The 22,879-nt window shown below is 60.4% G+C and overlaps 1 protein-coding gene across 1 annotated transcript; it reads right to left on the reverse strand.

The window, feature by feature from the left end:
• Positions 1-6,956: 6,956 nt before the first annotated feature.
• LOC137453891 (ras-related protein Rap-2c) lies at positions 6,957-18,474 on the reverse strand. Its single transcript, XM_068163574.1, has 4 exons — positions 18,350-18,474; positions 17,857-18,266; positions 15,785-16,099; positions 6,957-8,697 (listed from the first exon to the last, which is right to left on the reverse strand). Exons 2-3 carry the CDS (start codon positions 18,127-18,129, stop codon positions 15,821-15,823), a joined length of 552 nt encoding a protein of 183 aa, XP_068019675.1. The 5' UTR covers positions 18,130-18,266; positions 18,350-18,474; the 3' UTR covers positions 6,957-8,697; positions 15,785-15,820.
• Between the last annotated feature and the right edge of the window lie 4,405 nt (positions 18,475-22,879).

Below are 22,879 nucleotides of genomic sequence, written 5' to 3' on the forward strand. Positions count from 1 at the left end.
ACCCACGCAGGGTAGCTGCTGTGCTTCCTCCCGGGGCTGTGCCCGCGGCAGGCTTCATGCAGGTGGTAGTTCACAGCCAGGCCTCCAGGGCCACCTCTGCCCTCCTTAGCTGTGCACCAAGGTGTCCCCCGTGCTGCATGGGAGCAGGCAGGGGGCACAGTCCTCTGGGCTGCAGTTCCCTCTTGCTTCTCCAGCTGTGCTTGGAGGAGGGGCACACACCCAGGGGAAGTGGGGTGCTGGGCAGCTCCCTGCAGAGCCTGGGCACTTCGGCAGCAACAACTGCTTAAGAGCTTCTGGAGTCTTCTCTGGAGACTTTCCAACCCCACCTGGATGTGTTCCTGTGCAGACTCCCCTGGGTGACCCTGCTCTGGCAGGGGGTTGGACTGGATGACCTCTGGAGATCCCTTCCAACCTGCAGTGTACTGTGGTACTGTGATCCAACAGCAGCAGAGAGAGAGCTGCCTGAGAACCCCTGGCTCTGCAGCCCTCAGACACAGCCTGGGCTGGAAGCAGCAGCTCTCACACCTACTGTGCCAAGGGTGCTGCTCCCCCCCTTGGACAGCAGCAGCTGAGCTCACTCTCAGCACCAGGGCTGCTGAAAGGCAGCCTCAGGCAGAGAATCATGGAAGGGACCTCCAGAGGGCATCCAGCCCAACCCCCTGCACCCAGCAGGGACATCCTCCACTGGAGCAGGTTGCCCAGAGCCCTCTCCAGCCTCTCCCTGAATATCTCCAGGGATGGAGCCTCAACCACCTCCCTGGGCAGCCTGCTGCAGTGTTCCAGCAGCCTCCTGGGGCAGAACTTGTTCCTCACATCCAATCTCAATCTGCTCTGCTCTCATCTCAAACCATTGCCCCTGGGGCTGTCCCTGCAGGCCTTTGGGAACAGTCCCTCTGCAGCCTGCATGGAGCCCCTGCAGGTACTGGCAGGCTGCTCTGAGGTCTCCCCAGAGTCTTCTTTTCTCCAGGCTGAACTCTCTCAGTCCCAACTCTCTCAGCCTGTCCCTATAGCAGAGCTGCTGCAGTACCCTGAGCATCTTTCTTGTCTCCTCTGGACCTGCTCCTCCAGGTCTCTCTTGTGTTGGGCCCCTTAGCTGGACACAGCCCTGCAGGTGAGGTCTCATCAGAGCAGAAGGCAGGATCCCCTCTCTTCATCTCTGGCCCCCTTGGACCTGCCCCATCAGGCCCCTGTCCTTGCTGTGTGTAGGCTGTGGAGCTGGGTGCAGTACAAGCACAGCTCTTACACACTTCCTTAGAGGCCTCAACCCAGGCTGTGGTTTCTTGTCACTGAGACAAGCAGCAAGCAGTAGTGCAAAGCCACAGCCACTCACTCTCTGTGCTTGCATTTGCTTCCCAGCCTCCAGGTGGGAGCAAGCAGCAGCTTGGGTACAGAGTGCCACAAGGGGATGGGAATGTTGCTGCTGAATGATGACTGCCTTCAAACTCCACCAGGAAGCAGGCTGAGTGATCTGGGAGCAGATCAGCCCTGGGGTGTCTGCTCCCACACTCAGTGACATGAGTCAGGGCAGAGCATGCTCCATCCCCAGCCTCTCAGCAGGGGGAAGGGCAGCAGAAGTTTCACCCAAGGTCATCCAGGAGGGCACAGGGGCCTCTCTCATCTTCCTCTCCAGACAGAAGCTCCTCCTCCTGCATCTGAGGGCAGGGAGAGCCAGCAGGAAGCAGCAGCACGTGGGTGGCTCTTAGCTGGAGGAAGGGTGCCAAGCATGCTGGGGGGCTGTGCCTGTTGCCACCTCACTGAGCACTCAAGGGACTAAGGGAGCAAGTTCAGGAGGACTTGAAACTCCATTTGAGCTAAAGAGATGGCTTCAGAACACGAGCAGTACCACAGGTCAGGACCAAGGCAAGCCTCTGAGGGAGAGACAATCTCTGTGACCAGCCCAGACTGTGACCATGGACTGTGCAAACTCAAGGCTTCCACTGAGCATTTCAGACCACTGCTCCCAAATAGCTTTGGGTTGTGGCACCTGGAAGGCTTCCCAGAGAAATCTTCTGTCTCTCCTGCAGCAGAGCTCCAAGAGTGTTTGCCTGTCCAGCCTGCTGGAAAGAGTCACAGGTGGCATCGGGTTGGAAGGCAGCTCCAAGGTCACCTTGTCCAAGCAGGTAGCAGGGACAGCTCCAGCCAGAGCAGGCTGCACAGGGACACAGCCAGGCTGAGCTTGGATGGCTCCAGGGATGGAGCCTCAAGCACCTCCCTGGGCAGCCTGTTGCATGCATTGGCTTGGCACAAACCATCACATGCCATGGATCACAGAGTCCCAGCATGGCTCAGGTTGGAAGGTGCCTCAGGGATCACCTACCCCAAGCCCCCTGCCACGGGCAGGGACACCTCTCACCTACACTTGGTTGCCCAAAGCCTCATCCAGCCTGGCCTTCAACACCTCCAGGCAGGAGGCAGCCACAGCCTCCCTGGGCAGCCTGTGCCAGTCTCCCACCCTCACTGTGCAGAGCTTCTTCTTCATGTCCAGCTACATCTCTCCTGCTCCACTTTCAAAGCATTGCCTCTCCTGCTGTGCCCACAGCCCCTCCCCAGCCTTCCTGCATGGCACCCCTCAGCTCTGGCTGCCCCTCAGCCCCAGGTGCCCCTCAGCCCCGGCTGCCCCTCAGCCCCAGCTGCCCCTCAGCTCTGGCTGCCCCTCAGCCCCAGGTGCCCCTCAGCCCCGGCTGCCCCTCAGCCCCAGGTGCCCCTCAGCCCCGGCTGCCCCTCAGCTCTGGCTGCCCCTCCGCCCCGGCTGCCCCTCAGCCCCGGCTGCCCCTCAGCCCCGGCTGCCCCTCAGCTCTGGCTGCCCCTCAGCCCCGGCTGCCCCTCAGCCCCGGCTGCCCCTCGGCTCTGGCTGCCCCTCAGCCCCGGCTGCCCCTCAGCCCTGGCTGCCCCTCAGCTCTGGCTGCCCCTCAGCCCCGGCTGCCCCTCAGCCCCGGCTGCCCCTCAGCTCTGGCTGCCCCTCAGCCCCGGCTGCCCCTCAGCCCCGGCTGCCCCTCAGCTCTGGCTGCCCCTCAGCCCCGGCTGCCCCTCAGCCCCGGCTGCCCCTCGGCTCTGGCTGCCCCTCAGCTCTGGCTGCCCCTCAGCCCCGGCTGCCCCTCAGCTCTGGCAGCCCCTCAGCCCCAGCTGCCCCTCAGCCCTGGCAGCCCCTCAGCCCCAGCTGCCCCTCAGCTCTGGCTGCCCCTCAGCCCCAGCTGCCCCTCAGCCCTGGCTGCCCCTCCGCCCCGGCTGCCCCTCAGCTCTGGCTGCCCCTCCGCCCCGGCTGCCCCTCAGCCCTGGCAGCCCCTCAGCTCTGGCTGCCCCTCAGCTCTGGCTGCCCCTCCGCCCCGGCTGCCCCTCAGCTCTGGCTGCCCCTCCGCCCCGGCTGCCCCTCAGCCCCGGCTGCCCCTCAGCCCCAGCTGCCCCTCAGCTCTGGCTGCCCCTCAGCCCCGGCTGCCCCTCAGCCCCGGCTGCCCCTCGGCTCTGGCTGCCCCTCAGCTCTGGCTGCCCCTCAGCCCCGGCTGCCCCTCAGCTCTGGCAGCCCCTCAGCCCCAGCTGCCCCTCAGCCCCAGCTGCCCCTCAGCCCTGGCAGCCCCTCAGCCCCAGCTGCCCCTCAGCTCTGGCTGCCCCTCAGCCCCAGCTGCCCCTCAGCCCTGGCTGCCCCTCCGCCCCGGCTGCCCCTCAGCTCTGGCTGCCCCTCCGCCCCGGCTGCCCCTCAGCCCTGGCAGCCCCTCAGCTCTGGCTGCCCCTCAGCTCTGGCTGCCCCTCCGCCCCGGCTGCCCCTCAGCCCTGGCAGCCCCTCAGCCCCGGCTGCCCCTCAGCCCCAGCTGCCCCTCAGCTCTGGCTGCCCCTCCGCCCCGGCTGCCCCTCAGCCCCAGCTGCCCCTCAGCTCTGGCAGCCCCTCAGCTCTGGCTGCCCCTCAGCCCCAGCTGCCCCTCAGCCCCTGCTGCCCCTCAGCTCTGGCTGCCCCTCAGCCCTGGATGCCCCTCAGCCCCGGCTGCCCCTCAGCTCTGGCTGCCCCTCAGCCCCGGCTGCCCCTCAGCTCTGGCTGCCCCTCAGCCCCAGGTGCCCCTCAGCCCTGGCTGCCCCTCGGCCCCGGCTGCCCCTCAGCTCTGGCTGCCCCTCAGCCCCAGGTGCCCCTCAGCCCTGGCTGCCCCTCGGCCCTGGCAGCCCCTCAGCCCTGGCTGCCCCTCCGCCCCGGCTGCCCCTCAGCTCTGGCTGCCCCTCCGCCCCGGCTGCCCCTCAGCTCTGGCTGCCCCTCAGCCCCAGGTGCCCCTCAGCCCTGGCTGCCCCTCGGCCCTGGCAGCCCCTCAGCCCTGGCTGCCCCTCCGCCCCGGCTGCCCCTCAGCTCTGGCTGCCCCTCCGCCCCGGCTGCCCCTCAGCCCCAGCTGCCCCTCAGCTCTGGCAGCCCCTCAGCTCTGGCTGCCCCTCAGCCCCAGCTGCCCCTCAGCCCCTGCTGCCCCTCAGCTCTGGCTGCCCCTCAGCCCTGGATGCCCCTCAGCCCCTGCTGCCCCTCAGCTCTGGCAGCCCCTCAGCTCTGGCAGCCCCTCAGCTCTGGCTGCCCCTCAGCCCCTGCTGCCCCTCAGCCCCGGCTGCCCCTCAGCCCCGGCTGCCCCTCAGCCCCAGCTGCCCCTCAGCTCTGGCAGCCCCTCAGCTCTGGCTGCCCCTCAGCCCCAGCTGCCCCTCAGCCCCTGCTGCCCCTCAGCTCTGGCTGCCCCTCAGCCCTGGATGCCCCTCAGCCCCTGCTGCCCCTCAGCTCTGGCAGCCCCTCAGCTCTGGCAGCCCCTCAGCTCTGGCTGCCCCTCAGCCCCTGCTGCCCCTCAGCCCCGGCTGCCCCTCAGCCCCGGCTGCCCCTCAGCCCTGGCTGCCCCTCAGCCCCGGCTGCCCCTCAGCTCTGGCTGCCCCTCAGCCCCAGGTGCCCCTCAGCCCCGGCTGCCCCTCAGCCCCGGCTGCCCCTCAGCCCCGGCTGCCCCTCAGCCCCAGCTGCCCCTCAGCCCCAGGTGCCCCTCAGCCCTGGCTGCCCCTCAGCCCCGGCTGCCCCTCAGCCCCGGCTGCCCCTCAGCCCTGGCTGCCCCTCGGCCCCGGCTGCCCCTCGGCCCCGGCTGCCCCGGTGGGGAGCAGCGGCTGGGGCAGGGGCTGAGCCCCGGTCAGGAGGCAGTGAAGAGAGCAGCTGAGAGCAGGTTGGTAATACAGGTATCTATTTTATTAAAAAAGTTACAAAGAGGTGGGTGTAAGGTTGTCTTACAAAATGACAAGAGTGAGCCCCCCGGGAAAGCCCTTCTGGCTTTCACAAAGCATCTCAGGGCATTGCTCCGGGTCCTGTGGCTCTGGGGGGCTTTGCACTTGCTCCTCCAGCTGCCCCCCTCTCGGGGAGGTGCAGCCCAGCAAACACAGCACACCCCTGGCAGAGCCTACTGCAGTGATCTGAACACCTCCTAACCAGCTGGCACAGCCAAGACAATCACACCTTGCATTAGTATCAGCCTCTTACTCTAATAAGCAACTTCACATGCAATCTATCAAGAAAGCCTACAAGAACTTTTGGTCCCTTTTCCCCCCAGAAGTGTGCTGAAGAAACCATCTCTCATTGTCCCACTCCTGCCCCTCTAAGCTACTTCAAGTTTCAGCTCTTGAGTTTTTTCTTCTTTTTTTTTTTTCTTCTTTTTATTTGTATTTTTCCCTTTTTTTTGTTCTTTTTCCTTCCTTCTGTCTGTGCTGAGGCCAATGGCAATGAACTGAGCTGGTAACTGCCCCCAGGAAGGAGTCACTGATTCACAGTCACCCCACACCAGCCCACTGCTTTCTCCTGTTAGCCAATGGCTGCCTCCCCCTCACACAAAGGGCAGCTAAGACCTTGAGCCACCTCTCTTCTCTAAGCCCCCAGCCTCTACCAGCCACCCTAATGCCAAGATCCTGAGCCCCTCTGCTTCAGCCCCAAAGGCTTGCCCAATCCCTCTGGGACTCCCCAGATCTTGGCCAAGCTTTTTGAACTCCAAAACATTTGCCAAACTCTTTTTGAACCCCCAGATCTCAATCAAGCCCTTTGGAAAGTGCCAAGGCCCTGACCAACCCCTTTCTAAATCCCCAATTCCTGATCAATACCTTTAACCCCAGGATCCTGACCAACCCCTTTCTAAATCCCCAATTCCTGATCAATACCTTTAACCCCAGGATCCTGACCAACCCCTTCTTTAAATCCCAATCACTTTTCTAATCCCAAGCCCTCTACCTATTTCCCCCCAGCCCCAGGCCTGCTCCCCATCTCCCCCCAGCCCCAGGCCTACTCCCCATCTCCTCTCAGCCCCAGGCCTGCTCCCCATCTCCCTCCAGCCCCAGGCCTGCTCCCCATCTCCCCCCAGCCCCAGGCCTGCTCCCCATCTCCCCCCAGCCCCAAGCTCTGCTCCCCATCTCCCCCCAGCCCAAGCTCTGCTCCCCATCTCCCCCCAGCCCCAGGGCTGCTCCCCATCTCCCTCCAGCCCAAGCTCTGCTCCCCATCTCCCCCCAGCCCCAGGCCTGCTCCCCATCTCCCCCCAGCCCCAGGCCTGCTCCCCATCTCCCCCCAGCCCAAGCTCTTTCTCCATTTCTTTTACTCCCCATTCCTTCCTTCCACCCTACCAAAAAGGAACAGATCAGTGACCCCCACTTCAAAGTCCCCCAGCCCCCTACTCTGAACCCCAGGCCTGGTTTCCTTTTGCTGTCGAGGTGCAAGCCTCAGAGTTAGCCTCAAGCTGTTCAGAAGCTTTGCTCAAAGAGGGGATGGGGGCCAAACCCAAAAGCAGAATAGAATTCAAGTAACCCCAACAGAGGGGGAAGAAAAATCAGAAGCAGATGTTTGAAATACCCAAGCTGCAGACTTGGTGTCCTCCTCTGCTCAGGACTGCCACTCAAGGCTGGCTGCAGCCTCAGGATCTTCCCTCTGCTCCCAGAGTGCCAAGCCAGCCTTGCTCTGTGCCCAAGAACACACACTAATGGTGAGATACTGTACTGAGAGCTTTTATTGGTTGCAATGCCATCATCCACAGTGCAGCTGGTGAGTGGGGTGAAACTGCTTGAGCCTCACATACAGGTAGCTCTGTACCTCCATCCATCACTGCTCACACTGGAGCTTCTCTCCAAGTTGTTTAAGCTCTTACAGGGTAAAAGAGAAGCCCATCATAAGCCAGATGTAAATCCAAGCCAGAACCCTACCCAGTGTCTGCTTCTAGGAGCATGCTCAAATGACCAGAGCTGGGCTCCTCACAGCCCTGGGACTTTGGTGCAGCAGGGCAGCTGCAGCTGTCAAACCTCTGCCAAACAAAAACCCCCAAACTCCAGGGCTGGAAGCCACTGCTAGGAGGAGGCTCACCAAGAGTGAACAGCAAACAACAGAAAGGCTTCCTCTGCTCCTTGTGCACTGCCACTCTGCTGCTCTGCTTTTCTCATACCTGGGTTATTGTTACAACTTAGTGAGTTCTTCAAGTATCCAGAGAAAACAAACAGACAAACAACTGCTGCTCAGGGAAACAACAAGGGAAGGCAATGGCTTGTTCAGAAGCACACCTGCAGTGAGGACCACTGAGACCTGCTGCTTTCCCCTCCCTGTTACCACCAACTGCTCTCTACATATTACAACTTGTTTATTGGGGAAATCAAACCCAGCAACCAGCCAGCCAGGGTGAAAGGAAACCACCACCACCACCACCACGACAACTAAAAGCAACTGGTGACAGTGCAGGGTACAAAATAACAACCAACCAACCTTAACAAATATTGCTTTAAAAGAGTACTCAGAAAGACAAATGTCAGGAGCTGGGAAACAGACTAAGGTAAAGTGATCTTATTTGCATCAGGTTCCCACGGGCAGAGGTCTGCTGGAGGTCTCCATGTGGCAGGCAAAGCTGGAGCTGAGGGAGCCAGCTCGCTCTGCAGGGCAACTGATCCCTTTTCCAAGGCAGAAAGGAGCTAGGCTGTAAACAAGCAGCAGTTTGGGAAGCCAGCAGCAGGACCAGAAGAAGTGTGCTGCCATTGTTCCGTGCTACAGCTGTCAGGAAGTGAGCTTAGGAGACCCCCCCCCGGCGGCCGGGAGGTGAGAGCCCCCCGGGGGGCAGGCCACAAACACCCCCGGCCCGCAACGGGGCTGCAGCCAGAGAGGGGAGGAGCCTGCAGCTCCCTCGGCAGGACACTGTCACATGTAAACACAAAGTCTCGACTGCTGACCGACGAGGTGGGAGGAGAAGGCCCTAGCCACGAGCACTAAGCACTGCTGCGAGGTAATCGAGAGAAGCAACCATTGCTTTAAGGCTCAAGTCAGTCTCCGTCACAACTCCTGCTCCTCCTCGCTTTCAGAAGGCATTGAGGAAGGTAATACTGAGTGAAGGACTTAATAAATACAAGTTCAAAAATGGAGGGAAGAAATCAATTAAAATCGATATAAAAAAGGGAACTAAAGCAAGAGAGGACCAAAAGCAAAGGGGAAAGGACCTGTTGCATATCAGCCGGAGGGTGAGCTCAGAGAGCCGGGGACGGACTGGGAGAGGAAGAAGAGGTCTTGAAACTTGTGGTAAACATGCTAAGCATTCTGCTTAAGGTGTGTGGATCCTGCAGGCCACCAACCTTACTCTGCACTTCAGATGGATGGCAAATGTGCTGTAACAGAGACAGGTTTACCAAGGCTCAGCTCTGCAACCTGGGCTGAAGGTTCTCCAAAGCAGCATCTGTGCAAGTTTCCTCTGAGTTCTATGTCTGCAAGGGAAAGAGAAGGAGAGATGAGAGCCAGGCTCAACACACAGCCAGGGGCAGCTCCTCTGCACCACTGAGCTCCAGAGCACTGATGTCCACAGCAGCACTCTGGAGCTCACTCTAATTCTGCCAATCACAGAGTATTAGGGGCTGGAAGAGAGAGCCAGAGATCAATTCCAAACCTCCTGCCAGAGCAGTACCCAGGAACACATCCAGGAGACTCCACAGCCTCTCTGGGCAGCCTGCTCCAGGGCTCAGCAGCCTCACAGGGACAAAGGTTTCCCTCCTGTTGCCCTGGCACCTCCTCTGCTCCAGCTTGCCCCCAGTGCCCCTTGTGCTGTGCTTGGCCATCCCTGAGCAGAGCCTGGCTCCAGCCCTGCACATCTTTATCCCCAGCCATGAGGTCACCCTCAGGCTCCTCTGCTCCCAGCTGCAGGACCCCAGCTGCCTCAGCCTGGCCTCACAGGAGATGTTGCACTGCCTGCAGCAGCTCTGTGCCTCTGGGCTGGGCTCTCTCAAGCAGTTCCCTGAGCTACTTCTTGTGCTGAGGGGCCCAGAACTGGACACAATGTTCCAGCTGTGGCCTCAGCAGGGCAGAGCAGAGGGGAGGAGAACCTCTCTGACCTACTGACCACAGCCCTTCCAATCCACCCCAGGTTGCCCTTGGCCTTCTTGGTTAGCAGCACCAGGCTCAAGGTCAGGCTAACACACAAGAGGCCAGCAAGTTACATACTCCCAGCCTGCCAGGCTGGAAGGGCCCCAAGGATGCTCTGCCCCAGCCTCTCCAGGTGACAGTGCAGTTGCCATGAGCTGGCTCAGCCCCCTGGCAAGCTGAGTCTCAAACTGCCCAGTGCAGGGCACTCCCCTGCTGCCCCTGGGAGGGGATTCCAGTGTCTGACTGTGCTCATGGCAAACACTTCCTCCTGCAGTCCAAAGGGAATGTGCCCAGCAGTACCTTGTCCCCATGCCCCTGGTCTGTTCCATGGCACTCCCTGTACAAAGGGAGTCTCCATCCTCCTGGCAGCCACCCTCTGGGGCCTGCCCCTGGTGATAAGGTCTCCCCCAGCCTGCTATAAACTTTGTAGCAGCTGCCTGTGTGGGACTCTGAATTGTTTCTAGACAGCAAAAAGAAGCAGGAAGTCTCAGTTCCCTACAGAATCACAGCACAGGGCTGGCACCAGTGGAGAAGAGGCAGCACAGCCCCCAGCAGCCTGAAGCAAAGGCATTGTGCACAAGCTCTGGGAACAGGCAGATGAGCCAAGAAATGCAGGTTGGACAGCTGAGTGCTCAGCATTCAGAGTCATGGTTTGGGTTGGAAGGGACCCTGGAGATCAGCTACTCCAGCCCCTGCCATGGGCACATCCACCAGCACAGGCTGCTCAAGGCCTCATCCAGCCTGGCCTTCAACACCTCCAGGCAGGAGGCAGCCACAGCCTCCCTGGGCAGCCTGTGCCAGAGTCTCCCCAGCCTCACCCTCAACAATTTCTTCCTCATCTCCAGGCTCAGTCTCTCCTCTCCCAGCTCAAAGCCATTGTTCCTCAGCCTGGCACTCCCAGCCCTTGTCACAAGTCTCTCCCCAGCTCTCCTGGAGCCCTTCAGGTCCTGCAAGGCTGCTCTGAGGTCTGCCTGGAGCCTTCTCTTCTCCAGGCTGCACAGCCCCAACTCTCCCAGCCTGGTCCCACAGGGGAGGTTCTGCAGCCTCTGCTCATCTTGGTGGCCTCCTCTGGAGCCTCTCCAGCAGCTCCAGGTCCTTCTTGTGCTGGGGCCCAGAGCTGGAGGCAGTGCTGCAGGTGGGCTCTGAGCAGAGCAGAGCAGAGGGGCAGAATCCCCTCCCTGTGCTGCTGCTCTCCCTGCTCTGGCTGCAGCTCAGCACTCAGCTGGCTCTGGGCTGCCAGGGCCCAGTGCTGGCTCCTGGGGACTCTGTCACCACCTGACACCCCCAAGGCCTTCTCCTCCAGACTGTTCTCAACCCACTCCTCACCCAGCCTGGATTTGTGCTTAGCTACTGCAATTAGCACCACACAGCAGCCTGCCTGGCTTCACTCTCCTATGGCTTTCTACAGCACTCTCCAGCTTCTTCTGCATGCTGGCAGGAGAAAAGGCAGGTCTGACCACCCAGCAGGATCAGTCTGTGGGGCACAGCCACACAGACCAGAGCACTGTCAGCTTTTAACCCTCCAGAAGAGGACCACTCCTTCAGCACTTGCTAGAATCAATGACTGGAGGATGGAGGGGGCAGAAATCACTCATCAACACCAATCTTCCCCCCCAGCATTCAGGGGTTCCACATCTGAGTTTAAATTTGAGCAGATTGAGATTGGATGTGAGGAACAAGCTCTGCCCCAGGAGGCTGCTGGAACACTGCAGCAGGCTGCCCAGGGAGGTGGTTGAGGCTCCATCCCTGGAGATATTGCAGGTGAGGCTGGAGAGGGCTCTGGGTGACCTGCTCCAGTGGAGGATGTCCCTGCTGGGTGCAGGGGGTTGGGCTGGGTGAGCTCTGGGGCTCCCTTCCAGCCCAAGCCATGCCATGACTCTATGGGTAGTACCTCTCCAGCAAGCTTGCAGCACAGCAGCAGGTGCCAGGGCTTACAGGCTTAGCACTGTCAGACTGATAACTCCAAGAGAAACCCTGGAATAAGGAAGAGCTGCTGGCAGCCTCTCCCCTGGATGCAGTGAGGTAGAAGCCCTGCAGAAGCAGGAGAGGGCAGGAGGGACACTGCACATTTGCAAGAGGAGCCACAGGCTATCCCAATGGGATTGGTGTGCTCCATCCCTCCCTTCACCCTAGGGGGCTGACTGGAACAGGACCTGAAGCCAGTGCTACTGCAACATGACACAGAGACACCTGCACAGCATCATGCTTCACAGGCTTGTGAAGAGAGACACCCAGAGAAGGGCAACCCAGCTGGGGAAGGGCCTGCAGAACAGGGCTGGGGAGGAGCAGCTGAGGGAGCTGGGGGTGTTGAGCCTGGAGCAGAGGAGGCTGAGGGAGAGCTCATTGCTCTCTGCAGCTCCCTGAGAGGAGGGAGCTGGGGTTGGGCTCTGTTCACCAGTCTCAGGTGACTGTGAAACTGTGCCAGGGGAGGCTGAGGTTGGAGAGGAGGCAAAATGTCTTTGGTGCCAGAGTGGTCAGGGACTGGCAGAGGCTGCCCAGGGAGGTGGTGGAGTCCCCATGCCTGGAGGTGTTCCAGACCCCTGTGCCCATGGCACCTGGGGCCATGGTGGGGCTGGGCTGCTGGCTGGACTGGGTGAGCTGGGAGGCCTTCTCCAGCTGAAGCACTTCTAAGTACCAAGAGGAGGTGAGTGGCAGTTAAACTGCCACTGGAACAGCTGTAGATAAACCCAGGTGGATACAATCCACCTCCCCTTGGCCTCTCTGGCAGGGCTGTGGAGACACAAACTTTGTCCATAGTTCATTCTGGACTGAGCCAGAGCTAAGACTCCCCCTGGGCACAGGCAACAGAAGTCAGTGCTCACAGGACAGAGCTGCAGCTGAAGCTCACTTCCTGCAGAGGGGTGCTCAGCCAGCCAGCTCCACTTCCTGTTTCACTTCAGCTAGGAGGGGTCACTGCTAGAGCAGCCTGAGAAGCAGCAATTGTTCCCTGGATCACAGAGCAGCAGGATCAGAGAGCTGACTGCAGCTATCAGCAGACACATCAGCAGCTCTCCCACACTGGAGCACATCAGACACAAATTAGCAGGCAGCAAAGGCTTATCGTGGACTTAATGAGATCCTACACCTCCTCGAGGAGCAAGGGCAGAGTGGGAGCCAGGAAGCAGACAATATCCCAGAAGTGTCAGGCTGCAGGGAGAGGCAGGAAGCCTGAAGGCTGGGAAGAGCCTGGGGAGGAATGGAAGTTCCAGACAGTAAGGTCTGATGAAGGGGAAGCTGCTTGGGAAGGAAAGGCTTGCTTGGCACAGGTGGCAAGGCTGCAGTGGGCAGGAGCAGGGTCTCCTGGAAGCAAGGAATGCTGCTGTGACACTGATGAGCTGGGCAGGAAATGTCTCCTCCAGGAGCCTTCAGAAGCTGAGGGCCCTCTCAAGAGAGCACACAGACACGACCCAGATGCTGCTTCTGAAGCAGGGTGATGCCTTGCTCGGGGAGCTCAGTGAGTCTGGGTGCAAGTTAGGATCAAAGGGACCCTGCCCCTGGCTCAGTGTCAGCCTGACTTTCCCCTTCAGGGGCAAGGGTGCCTTTGAATCCTGCCCAGCCAGGCTCCCAGGAGGGCTCCCTCAGAGTAACCAATTCTGGAAGCACACAGCTCCTGGAGCAAGGAGCTGATGTGGCCAGGGGTGAGGACAGCAGCCTGCACAGGATCAGCTGTGGGTAACCCAGGGCACTGCTGCAGCCCTGCCCATGGTGGTTTAAGCTCTTCTTTGTGAAGCTGCCCCAGACCCAGCTGAAGCTTTGTCCTGCTGCAAGGGTCTCAAGATCATAGAACTAGAGAATGGTTTCAGTTGGAAGGGAGCTCCAGAGCTCAACCCCCAGCAGGCAGCAGGGACATCCTCCACTGGAGCAGGTCACCCAGAGCCCTCTCCAGCCTCACCTGCAATAGCTCCAGGGATGGAGCCTCAACCACCTCCCTGGGCAGCCTGCTGCAGTGTTCCAGCAGCCTCCTGGGGCAGAACTTGTTCCTCACATCCAATCTCAATCTGCTCTGCTCTCACCTCAAACCATTGCCCCTGGGGCTGTCCCTGCAGGCCTTTGGGAGCAGTCCCTCTGCAGCCTTCTTGGAGCCCCTGCAGGTGCTGCCAGGCTGCTCTGAGGTCTGCCTGGAGCCTTCTATTCTCCTGGCTGAGCACCCCCAGCTCCCTCAGCCTGTCCCCAGAGCAGAGGCTCTCCAGCCCCCTGATCATTTTCTGGCTCTCCTCTGGACCCTCTCCATCAGCTCCAGGTCCTTCCTGTGCTGAGGGCTCAGAGCTGAATGCAGTGCAGGTACTAATGAACTGTGGAAGCAGCCAGGTTAACCAGCAGTGATTGCTTTGATTCACCCTGGGAGCCCTGCAGGTATCAGGGATCAGTGTGCAAGGCAAGATTTGCATTCTCCTCTGCTGCAGCCCAAGCCATCTGCTCCCATCAGCTCACCTCTCACAGGGTGAGTGCAGCCTTTGGGCAGCTCACAGGACTGCAGACAAACCCATCCTGTATCATCTTGGGGATCACAGTGCTAGGGTCAGGAGCACATTCACAAAGCACCTGATAAGCATCTCACAGACAAGCTTGGAGCCTTCCCTCTCTGACCTTGCCCTCAAGATTCAAGGCCAAGGCTCCCAGGGATAAGCTATTTTCCCTCTCTGGCACTCAGACACAAACAGCTCCCCTGGCTCAAGCTGCTGAGGTGGCAGGCAGAGCCCAAGCTGTCAGCTCTCAGGAGGAGCAGCTCCTCTCCCTGAGTTTCAGAGGTGGCTTGCCAAGGCAGGTGCAGTGGACCAGCTGGGCACAGCAGTGAGGTGGAAGGGCTGTTTGCAGCAACAAGGTCTCAAGCTGGTGGTGAAACCAGACCTGCAAGGCCTATGAGGAGAAACAAGAGCAGGGGGTTGCAGAGGAATGAGAGGTGCAGGGGAAGCACAGACTCATTTGCACAACCAGGTGACAACAGCACTGCAGAAACTCATCACATGTGTGAAGGGCCAAGGGCAGTTACCTCTGCAGGGAAAAACCAAGCTCAAAGCCAGACCCTGGAGAGGGGAAGCCTCAGAGAGGCCCCTCTGAACACCACACTCCTGCCACACCCCTCATGAGTCATGGAGAAAGAAGAGAGTCCTGCTCTGGGAAGCCACTCTGCAGTGTGTGCTCTGGACTTGGGGAAGAAGATCACTTTGCACACACCCTTGACTAGAGTGTGTGGGCTCCAGGCCACTCCTCAGGGCTCAGGCTGGCTCTCTTCCACTTAACTCCACTGATAAGGCAGAAATGTACCCCAAGTGCATTCAGTTCCTGCACCACTGAATTGCTTTCCTTTCTTTCTTTCTCAACAGGCCCAGACCTCTCAGCAACCCCTGGGAAACTGGGTCCCACTGAGCACCAAGGTAGTGCCAGGTGCATGGGAAGGATCCAGATACCAACCAGAGGCAGGACCACAAGCACTTGTAAGGACAGTACAGCACTGCCAGTCAAGAGAGCTGCAGATGAGGTCAGCACAGGATCACAGCTCACAGGAGGTCAGGGGTTGGAAGGGACCTCTGGAGAGCTTCCAGTCCTACCCCCTGCCAGAGCAGGAGCAGAGAATCCAGCACAGGTCACACAGGAACACATCCAGACAGGGCTGGGAAGGCTCCAGAGCAGGAGACTCCACAACCTCTCTGGGCAGCCTGCTCCAGGCCTCTGGGAGCCTCACAGTGCAGAAGTTCCTCCTCCTGTTGAGGTGGAACCTCCTGTGCTGCAGTTTCCATCCCCTGCCCCTTGGCCTATCCCAGGGTGCAGCTGAGCAGAGCCTGTCCCTGTCCCTGTCCCCTCCCTCCTGACCCCCAGCCCTCAGCTATTGATAGACATTGATCAGATCCCTCTCAGCCTTCTCCTCTCCAGACTGGACAGCCCCAGAGCTCTCAGCCTCTCCTCCCCAGGCACTGCTGCAACCCCTTCAGCATCCCTGGAGCCTCCCTTGGCCTCTCTGCAGCAGATCCCTGTCCCTCCTGAGCTGGGCAGCCCAGAGCTGGATGCAATATTCCAGGGGAGGTCTCAGCAGGGCAGAGCAGAGGGGGAGGAGAACCTCCCTGGCTCTGCTGGCCACACTCCTCTCAATGCCCCCAGGACCCCCTTGGCCTTCTTGGCCCCCAGGGCACATTGCTGTGCCCTGCAGACCTTGCTGCCCAGCAGCACTCCCAGCTCCTTCTCCTTGGGGCTGCTCTGCAGCAGATCCTCTCCTACTCATCATTTGTCTCACTGTAAAACTGCTGCAAGTAAATGCAGTGCTCCCTGGCCAACCCTGCTGAAGTGACACAAGAAGTGCACTTGGCTCACCCAGACCCCCAGCCTGCCACCCCCCTCAGACCTACCTCCAGGTGAGGCTACTGAATTTGAGGCTCCCTGTCCCCCTGTATCCCAGCCAGCATGCTTGTGCCCCTCAGCCTGCTAGGACTGTTCACCAACCTGCTCTGTATGGCCATGATTGAGGTTCTCCTTCTCTCACTGGAGGATGCAAGTTGTACAACACTGATCTTGTTTCTCAGGCAGGGAAGCATAGTTCATTTGTCTGACAATCTCAGCAAACAGTTCATCCACCATGGTTTTGCTCTTGGCTGACGTCTCCATGAAGGGGCAGCCCCACTCCTGAGCCAGGGCTCTGCCCTCTGCAGACAGGACCTCCCTCTCTGACTCCAGGTCCACCTTGTTCCCCACCAGGATGAGAGGAACCTTCTCGTATCTCTTCACCCGCACGATCTGGTCCCTCATGGGCTTGATGTCCTGCCAGACAACCCAGCTGGTTAGTGCGTGGAGACCAACACCTGCCACTGCCAAGAAGCACCACAGAAGCACACCTCAGTGGCTCTCACATGCAACTCAACATTCCAAAGAGAGCAGAAGGCTTCCTGCATTCACACTCAGGCAGATCTCGAAGTCGAGAGGGAGTGTGCTGCCCGTGTCTGAGGGCACTCAGCACACACAGTGCAGGGGGGATGCATCCACACAGACAGAAAGCAACTCCTGCCCTCCAGGAGAGGCCTTCTTGCTTCAGCTAGAGGAGGAGGAGGCAGCAGAGCTGCTTGGAAAGCTGGTTTTAGCTGCCTGGACACATTGTCTGCAGCCCAGCTGCAGCCTGAGCAGCAGCACCCCAGGACCCCATCACTTAGGGAGCTGTGGTCAGTTTACAGCCAGCAATTTACATGAAGCCTTCTCCCCCTTGGAATGCTTAGGATAATCCATTGGCAGCAGGCTTCATCACCTGGAAGTAACCAAATCAGGTGCTGTGGAGAGATTTTGTTACCTAGAGATGTGTTTACTCAAGGCTGAGCTAACAAGGGGGAGTTTACACTTGGAAGCCTGAGCCAGCCTCTGCCCCCTGAGTGCTTTCAGCTGCTATCAGCAGCAGTAAGCCCTGCAAACCCTTGCAGAGTCCTGAGACAAAACAAGTGGAGTGTTTGAGGTCAGTGCTGTGCAAAAGAGCTGCAGAAAGGGGTTTACCCTCTGGCCTTCAGAGCAAACATGCCAGAGGCAGACAAAAAGAATTTGCTGTTCAGAGGCTGGAGCACTAAGTCCCCAAACAAGCCAAAAGCAAGGGGAGCAGCACCCCGGTGGCACTGCTGCTGCTCTCCAGAGAGGGTGTGTCTTCTGCTTGTCCTGGAGCCAGCTCAAGGCCTCTGCTAAGCTCATGGTTAGGCCTCAGCAGGAGCAAGCACACTGCTCCAGTGGGGGTGTGCAAGGTTTTGCCAAGCAGCTGGAAGACACCCAGCTCAGCAACTGAAGCCAAGGCATTAGCTGCAAACTCCTGAGCTGCAGGCAGGGCTGCTGAAGCCACTCCTTCCCCACAAAGACAGCAGAGGCAGCTCAGATGAGTTACTGACTGAGACATTGCCACTTTTTTGTGTGTGTGCTCCCAGGAGAGTTCCAGCAGTAGAAGTGAAATGCAGAGCCCTGATTTACCCCACATGGCTTGCTTGTCCTCCCTGGCACACCACCTGTGCCGTGAGAGCAGGGAGCTCATGCTGGACAGGAAGATGTTTGGGGGGGGGGAGGGGGTGGAAAACAGCAGTTCCCTGAACAAGGCAGACCTGCAGAAGAGTGAGGCTCTCTCTGAGGGCAACCCTAGAAACAAGCTTTTTAAGTAGGAGGGCAGGGGAAGTCTCCATTTTCATATCCACTACTTTCCTCACGGAAGGGGATTGCCAAGAGGCTTCTGGGGGGGAAGTGGGAGCGGGTCATTGTTCTCCACCATTGCGTGGGACTTAACAATGGTGGCACCCTGGTAAGTGCCTGCAAAGCAAGCAGTTTCCCATCAGGAGGCAAGGCTGGTAAATGCCCCTTCCAGCAGGGCACTTCAAGTTTTGCCCCTTCACAGATAAAGAGCTTATACACACACACACAGAGCTACCCCTAAAACTTCCTCTTCAGCCCAGGGCCTTCCCCAGGCCAGGAAGGGCTGCGTTCGAAGAGGGGACGCCGGGGCCAGCCACCTCCCCGCTGCACCGAGCTGCCGCCCCCGCCCAGGGCCGGGGCGAGGTTACCTGGAAGGACTGCTGGTTGACCAGGCTGTAGACGAGGATGAAGCCCTGGCCGTTTTTGATGTAGAGATCGCGCATGGAAGCGAACTGCTCGGTACCCGCCGTGTCGAGGATCTCCAGCACCGAAGGGGACGAGTCCACCTCGATCTCCTTGCGGTAGAAGTCCTCGATGGTGGGGTCGTACTTCTCGATGAAGGTCCCGGTGACGAACTGCACCGTCAGGGCGGACTTCCCCACCCCCCCGCTGCCCAGCACCACCACTTTGTACTCCCGCATCGGGCCCCGCAGCCGCTCGCCGCTCCCCCGCCGGGCCCGCCGCCACCGCGGCCCGGGCCTAGGGCAGGCGGCAGCGCGGCCCTCGCATAGCCCCGGCCCGTCTGAGAAGGGCGAGGCCCCGCTGCTCCCGCGCCGTCCTGAAGGGGGAGAGACAGCTGTTAAGGCCCGGCCCGGCCCGGCTCAGCCCCGCCGTCGACTGCCCACCGCCCCGCTCACTTACCGTCACGTCTCACTTCATCCCGCCGCGCCTCGGCCGCGGGAACCGCCCGGCAGCGGCCGCCCCCGCCCGGAAGGGTTATGCTGAGGCACTCGGAGGCGCGCCCCTCCCCGCCGCTCTTCCTGGGCACTTCCGGGGCGGGGCTCCGGCAGCGCGGGCTGAGCACGCCCCGCGACGTGCGGCGTCGCCCGCGACGTGCTGCGTCACCGCCGACGTGCTGCGTCACCGCCCGCTCAAAGGGCGCCCGGGCGCTTAGCGCAGCGCCAAGGCGGCGCGGGGGGGACGGCTTTGAGTGCGGCACCGCCGGCGGCTGCCATGGGGCGCGGGCCGGGCCTGACTCTGGCGCCGGAGACTGGGTTCGGCTGGCAAAGGCCTTTGCGATCATCCAGCTGATGGGGCGGGGACAGGATGTGGCTTTGCGAGTGGAGATGGTGCTGGACGAGAGCGGAGACCAGCCAGGGAGGAGCAGGAGGTGGCCTTGCGGGGGTAGCCTTGCAGGTGGCACCGCATGGGGAGAGGGCTGCGGCCGCTGGGCTTGTGCCAGCAGTTCGACCACAGCCCTGGGGCCTGCGGCTAACGGGCTCTCGGCATCTCGCCTCTGGAGCTGCCCCGTTTTTCCTTCCCTAAGCTAACACAGTGACCTTTGAAGAAAGCAGAAACCAGGAGCAGCTGGACACCACCACAGCTGTTGACCTTTGAGGGTGTAGCCAACAGGCCAATAAATAAGAACTTGTGTGCCCGGAGAGGAGTGAAGCCTGGTTTTAATGACGGTGTGATGTCTGATGCGGGCAGAGGGCTGTACCTGTAGGGGCAAACACGGAGTAGGTGGCCCCAGGCAGCCCGGACGTTCCGAGTACCAAAGGGGAAAGGGCGAGGGTGGCTTGGGGCTGGGAACTGAGGATAAGAAGAGGCAGTCTGGGAGGAGCACAGGGATCTGCCCACGGGCTTGGCCTTGGCTCGAGTTGAGCTCTGCAGGGCTGCTGTGCACTAGGAGGAGAGGCTGAGGGAGCTGGGGTTGCTTAGCCTGGAGAAGAGGAGGCTCAGGGGAGACCTTCTTGCTCTCTGCAACTGCCTGCAGGGAGGCTGTAGCCAGGTGGATGTTGGTCTCTTCTCCCAGGCCCCCAGCACCAGAACAAGAGGACACAGTCTCAAGCTGTGCCAGGGGAGGTTCAGGCTGGATGTTAGGAAGAAGTTCTTCCCAGCAAGAGAGATTGGCCATGGGGATGTGCTGCCCAGGGAGGTGGTGGAGTCCCCGTCCCTGGAGGTGTTTCAGAGCACTTGGTGCCACGGTTTAAGCTGGTCAGGTGGTGTTGGGTGATGGGTTGGGCTGGGCCTCGGAGGTCTTTCCCACCTGGCTAATTCTGTGCCTGCAGTGAGCAGCGTCCTCTAGTGGCGGAACCTTTCCTCGCAGCCCAGCCCATCCCTGGCTGCCGCAGCCCTCAGCTCCGCGGCTCTGCCTCTCTGAAACACCTCCAGGGGTGGGGATTCAGCCGCGCCCTGGGCAGCCTGGGCCAGGCTTGGAGACCCCTTCCAGCGAAGAGATTTCTTCTAATGTCCTACCTAAACCTCTCCTGGGGCACCTGGAGGCCATTTCCTCTTGTCCTATCACTTGATGCTTAGGGAGAAGACACCAGCCCCCATCACTGCAACCTCCTTGTTTCTGGGCTAAACAACCCCTGTTGCCTCAGCTGCTTCTGCTCCCTGCCTGGCCTGAGAGCAGGGATCCATGTGAGCACAGAACCATAGGATTGTCAGGGCTGGAAGGGACCCCAAGGCTCAGCCAGTCCCAAGCCCCTGCCATGGGCAGGGACACCTCACACCACAGCAGGTTGCTCACAGCCACCTCCAGCCTGGCTGCAAACACCTCCAGGCAGGAGGCTTCCACCACCTCCCTGGGCAACCTGTGCCAGGCTCTCACCACCCTCATGGGCAACAACTTCTTCCTCACAGCCAAGCTCTATCTCCCCACTTCTAGTTCTGCTCCATCCCCCCAGTCCTATCCCTCCCTGACACCCTCAAAAGTCCCTCCCCAGCTTTCTTGGAGCCCCCTGCAGATCCTGGAAGGCCACCAGAAGGTCTCCTGGGAGCCTTCTCCTCTCCAGCCTGCACAACCCCAACTCTCTCAGGCTGTCTCCAGAGCAGAGCAGCTCCAGCCCTCTGCTCCTCCTCATGGCCCTGCTCTGGACACCTTCCAGCCCCTCCAGAGCCTTCCTGGCACAGAGGCTCCAGAGCTGGCCCCAGAGCTCCAGCTGTGGTCTCAGCAGAGTGGAGCAGAGGGGCAGAATGCCCTCCCTGGCCCTGCTGGCCACACTTCTCTTGCTGCAGCCCAGGCTCTGCTTGGCTCTCTGGGCTGCAAGTGCTCCCTGCAGGCTCCTGCTGAGCTTCTCCTCCCCCAGCACCCCCAAGGCCTTTTCTCCAGGGCTGCTCTCCAGCCAGTCCCTGCCCAGCCTGTGGCAGTGCCTGGGATTGCCCTGCCCCAGCTGCAGGACCTTGCCCTTGGTCTTCTTGAACCTCCTGAGGGTGTCCTGGGCCCAGCTCTGCAGCCTGTCAAGGGGGAGCATGGAGGCTCCCAGCAGCTCCAGGCACTGCAACAGGGCCCTGCCCAGCCCAAGGGACAGGCAGCACATCACAAACACCTTTCTTGGTTTCACCCCAGGCCAGGCCCGGGGGCGCTGGGCATCCCCAGGCAGTGAGCACAGGCCTGTGGCTAGTCAGGCTCAGTTAACTGCTGCTCACCTGCTGTGGAGCTGAGTTGCTCCCGGGCTCAGGTGGCACTGAAGCCTGATTGGAGCCTTCCAGCATATAGATCAGAATGACAGAGCAGTAGAGGTTGGAGGGGACCATCCAGTCCAACCCCCTGCCAGAGCAGCATCACCCAGGGAAGCCTGGCACAGGAACACATCCAGACAGGGTTTGAATGTGTCCAGAGCCCCTCTGGGCAGCCTGCTCCAGGTCTCTGGGTGGGAATCAGAAACAGGATAAATATCTAACTTTCTCAGTTGCAAGTCTGGGTGAGGTCTGCTAATCTAACCTGCTGGGCAGAGCCTGCTGGCTTGGCCACTCTGCAGGCAGGGCTGGTGGGGAGGCCCTGCAGGGCAGGGAGGCAGCCTGGGGCACAGCATGGCAGGGAGGGTGGGGAGGCCCTGCAGGGCAGGGAGGCAGCCTGGGGCACAGCATGGTGGGGAGGGAACACACATCATTGTTCATAGCTGGAAGTCTGCACTTGATAAAGAGTTCCTATAAAAGATGTTACCTTGCCTACAGTCTGTGTCCTGTGTCCTTATGCCTTGCTGGCTGCAGCAAGAGAGCAGAGCTCACAGAATGATAAGAGCTGGAAGTGAGCCCTGAAGATCATCCAGTCCAACCCTCCTGCTTAAAGCAGGATCATGCAGAGTAAACCACCCAGGAGCACAGCCAGGTTGAATGCCTCCAGAGCAGGAGACTCCACAATCTCTCTGGGCAGCCTGCTCCAGTGCTCTGCCACCCTCAAAGTGGAGATTTTTTTCCTCCAGTTTGTGTCTGTTGCCTCTTGTCCTGTCACTGGGCACCACTGAGCAGAGTCTGGCTTCATCTTCCTGACACTCACCCTTTAGCTATTGATCAGCATTGATCAGATCCCCTCTCAGGCTGCTCTTCTCCAGGCTAACCAGCCCCAGCTCTCTCAGCCTTTCCCTGTCAGGTAGATGCCCCAGGTCCCTCTTTGGGGCCCTCCATTGGACTCTTTCCAAGAGATCCCTGTCCCTCTTGAATGGGGGAGCCCAGGACCGGACACAATGCTCCAGGTGTGGCCTCAGCAGGGCAGAGTAGAGAGGGAGGAGAAGCTCCCTCGAGGTCACACTCTTCATGCAAGCAGCGCTGTCCTTGCCGGCGCCGAGGTGCTCGCTGGCTGCCGGTGGCTGCCTGTGGCAGTGTGCAGGTTCTCTCCAGCCTGCCTGGCTGTGCTCCTGCACAGCTTCCGCCGGCGGTTTGCTTTCCCCCGGCGCTCTGGGCACTGGGGAAAGCCTCCCGGGAGCGGCGCTGCGGAAGCAGTGCGCGGCGGCTCCGTGCGGCTGGCTCGGTCCTGCCGCCCGACAGCAGAGGTCAGCAAGGCGCCGAGCGCGGAGCCGCAGCCGCCGGGACGGGCGCGGGGGTCACGGCGGTCATGGAATCATAGAACGGTCCGGGACGGAAGGGACCTCCAGAGCTCACCCAGCCCAAGCCCCTGCACCCAGCAGGGACATCCTCCACGGGAGCAGGTCACCCAGAGCCCTCTCCAGCCTCACCTGCAATAGCTCCAGGCATGGAGCCTCAACCACCTCCCTGGGCAGCCTGCTGCAGTGCTCCAGCAGCCTCCTGGGGCAGAACTTGTTCCTCACATCCAATCTCAATCTGCTCTGCTCTCATCTCAAACCATTGCCCCTGGGGCTGTCCCTCTGCAGGCCTTTGGGAGCAGTCCCTCTGCAGCCTTCTTGGAGCCCCTGCAGGTATTGAAATGCAGCTCTGAGGTCTGCCTGGAGCCTTCTCTTCTCCAGGCTGAACACCCCCAGCTCCCTC

This window comes from Melanerpes formicivorus, unplaced genomic scaffold (genome assembly GCF_026170545.1).
Source record: "Melanerpes formicivorus ecotype bairdi unplaced genomic scaffold, bMelFor1.0.p_v2 SCAF_73, whole genome shotgun sequence".
NCBI classification, from domain to species: Eukaryota; Metazoa; Chordata; class Aves; order Piciformes; family Picidae; genus Melanerpes; species Melanerpes formicivorus.

Coding starts and splice junctions, on each gene's coding strand:
- LOC137453891 (XM_068163574.1), bottom strand. CDS start 18,129: ATGCGGGAGTACAAAGTGGTGGTGCTGGGCAGCGGGGGGGTGGGGAAG. Junction 16,100..17,856: donor TCAACCAGCAGTCCTTCCAG/GTAACCTCGCCC, acceptor GTTGTCTGGCAG/GACATCAAGCCCATGAGGGA.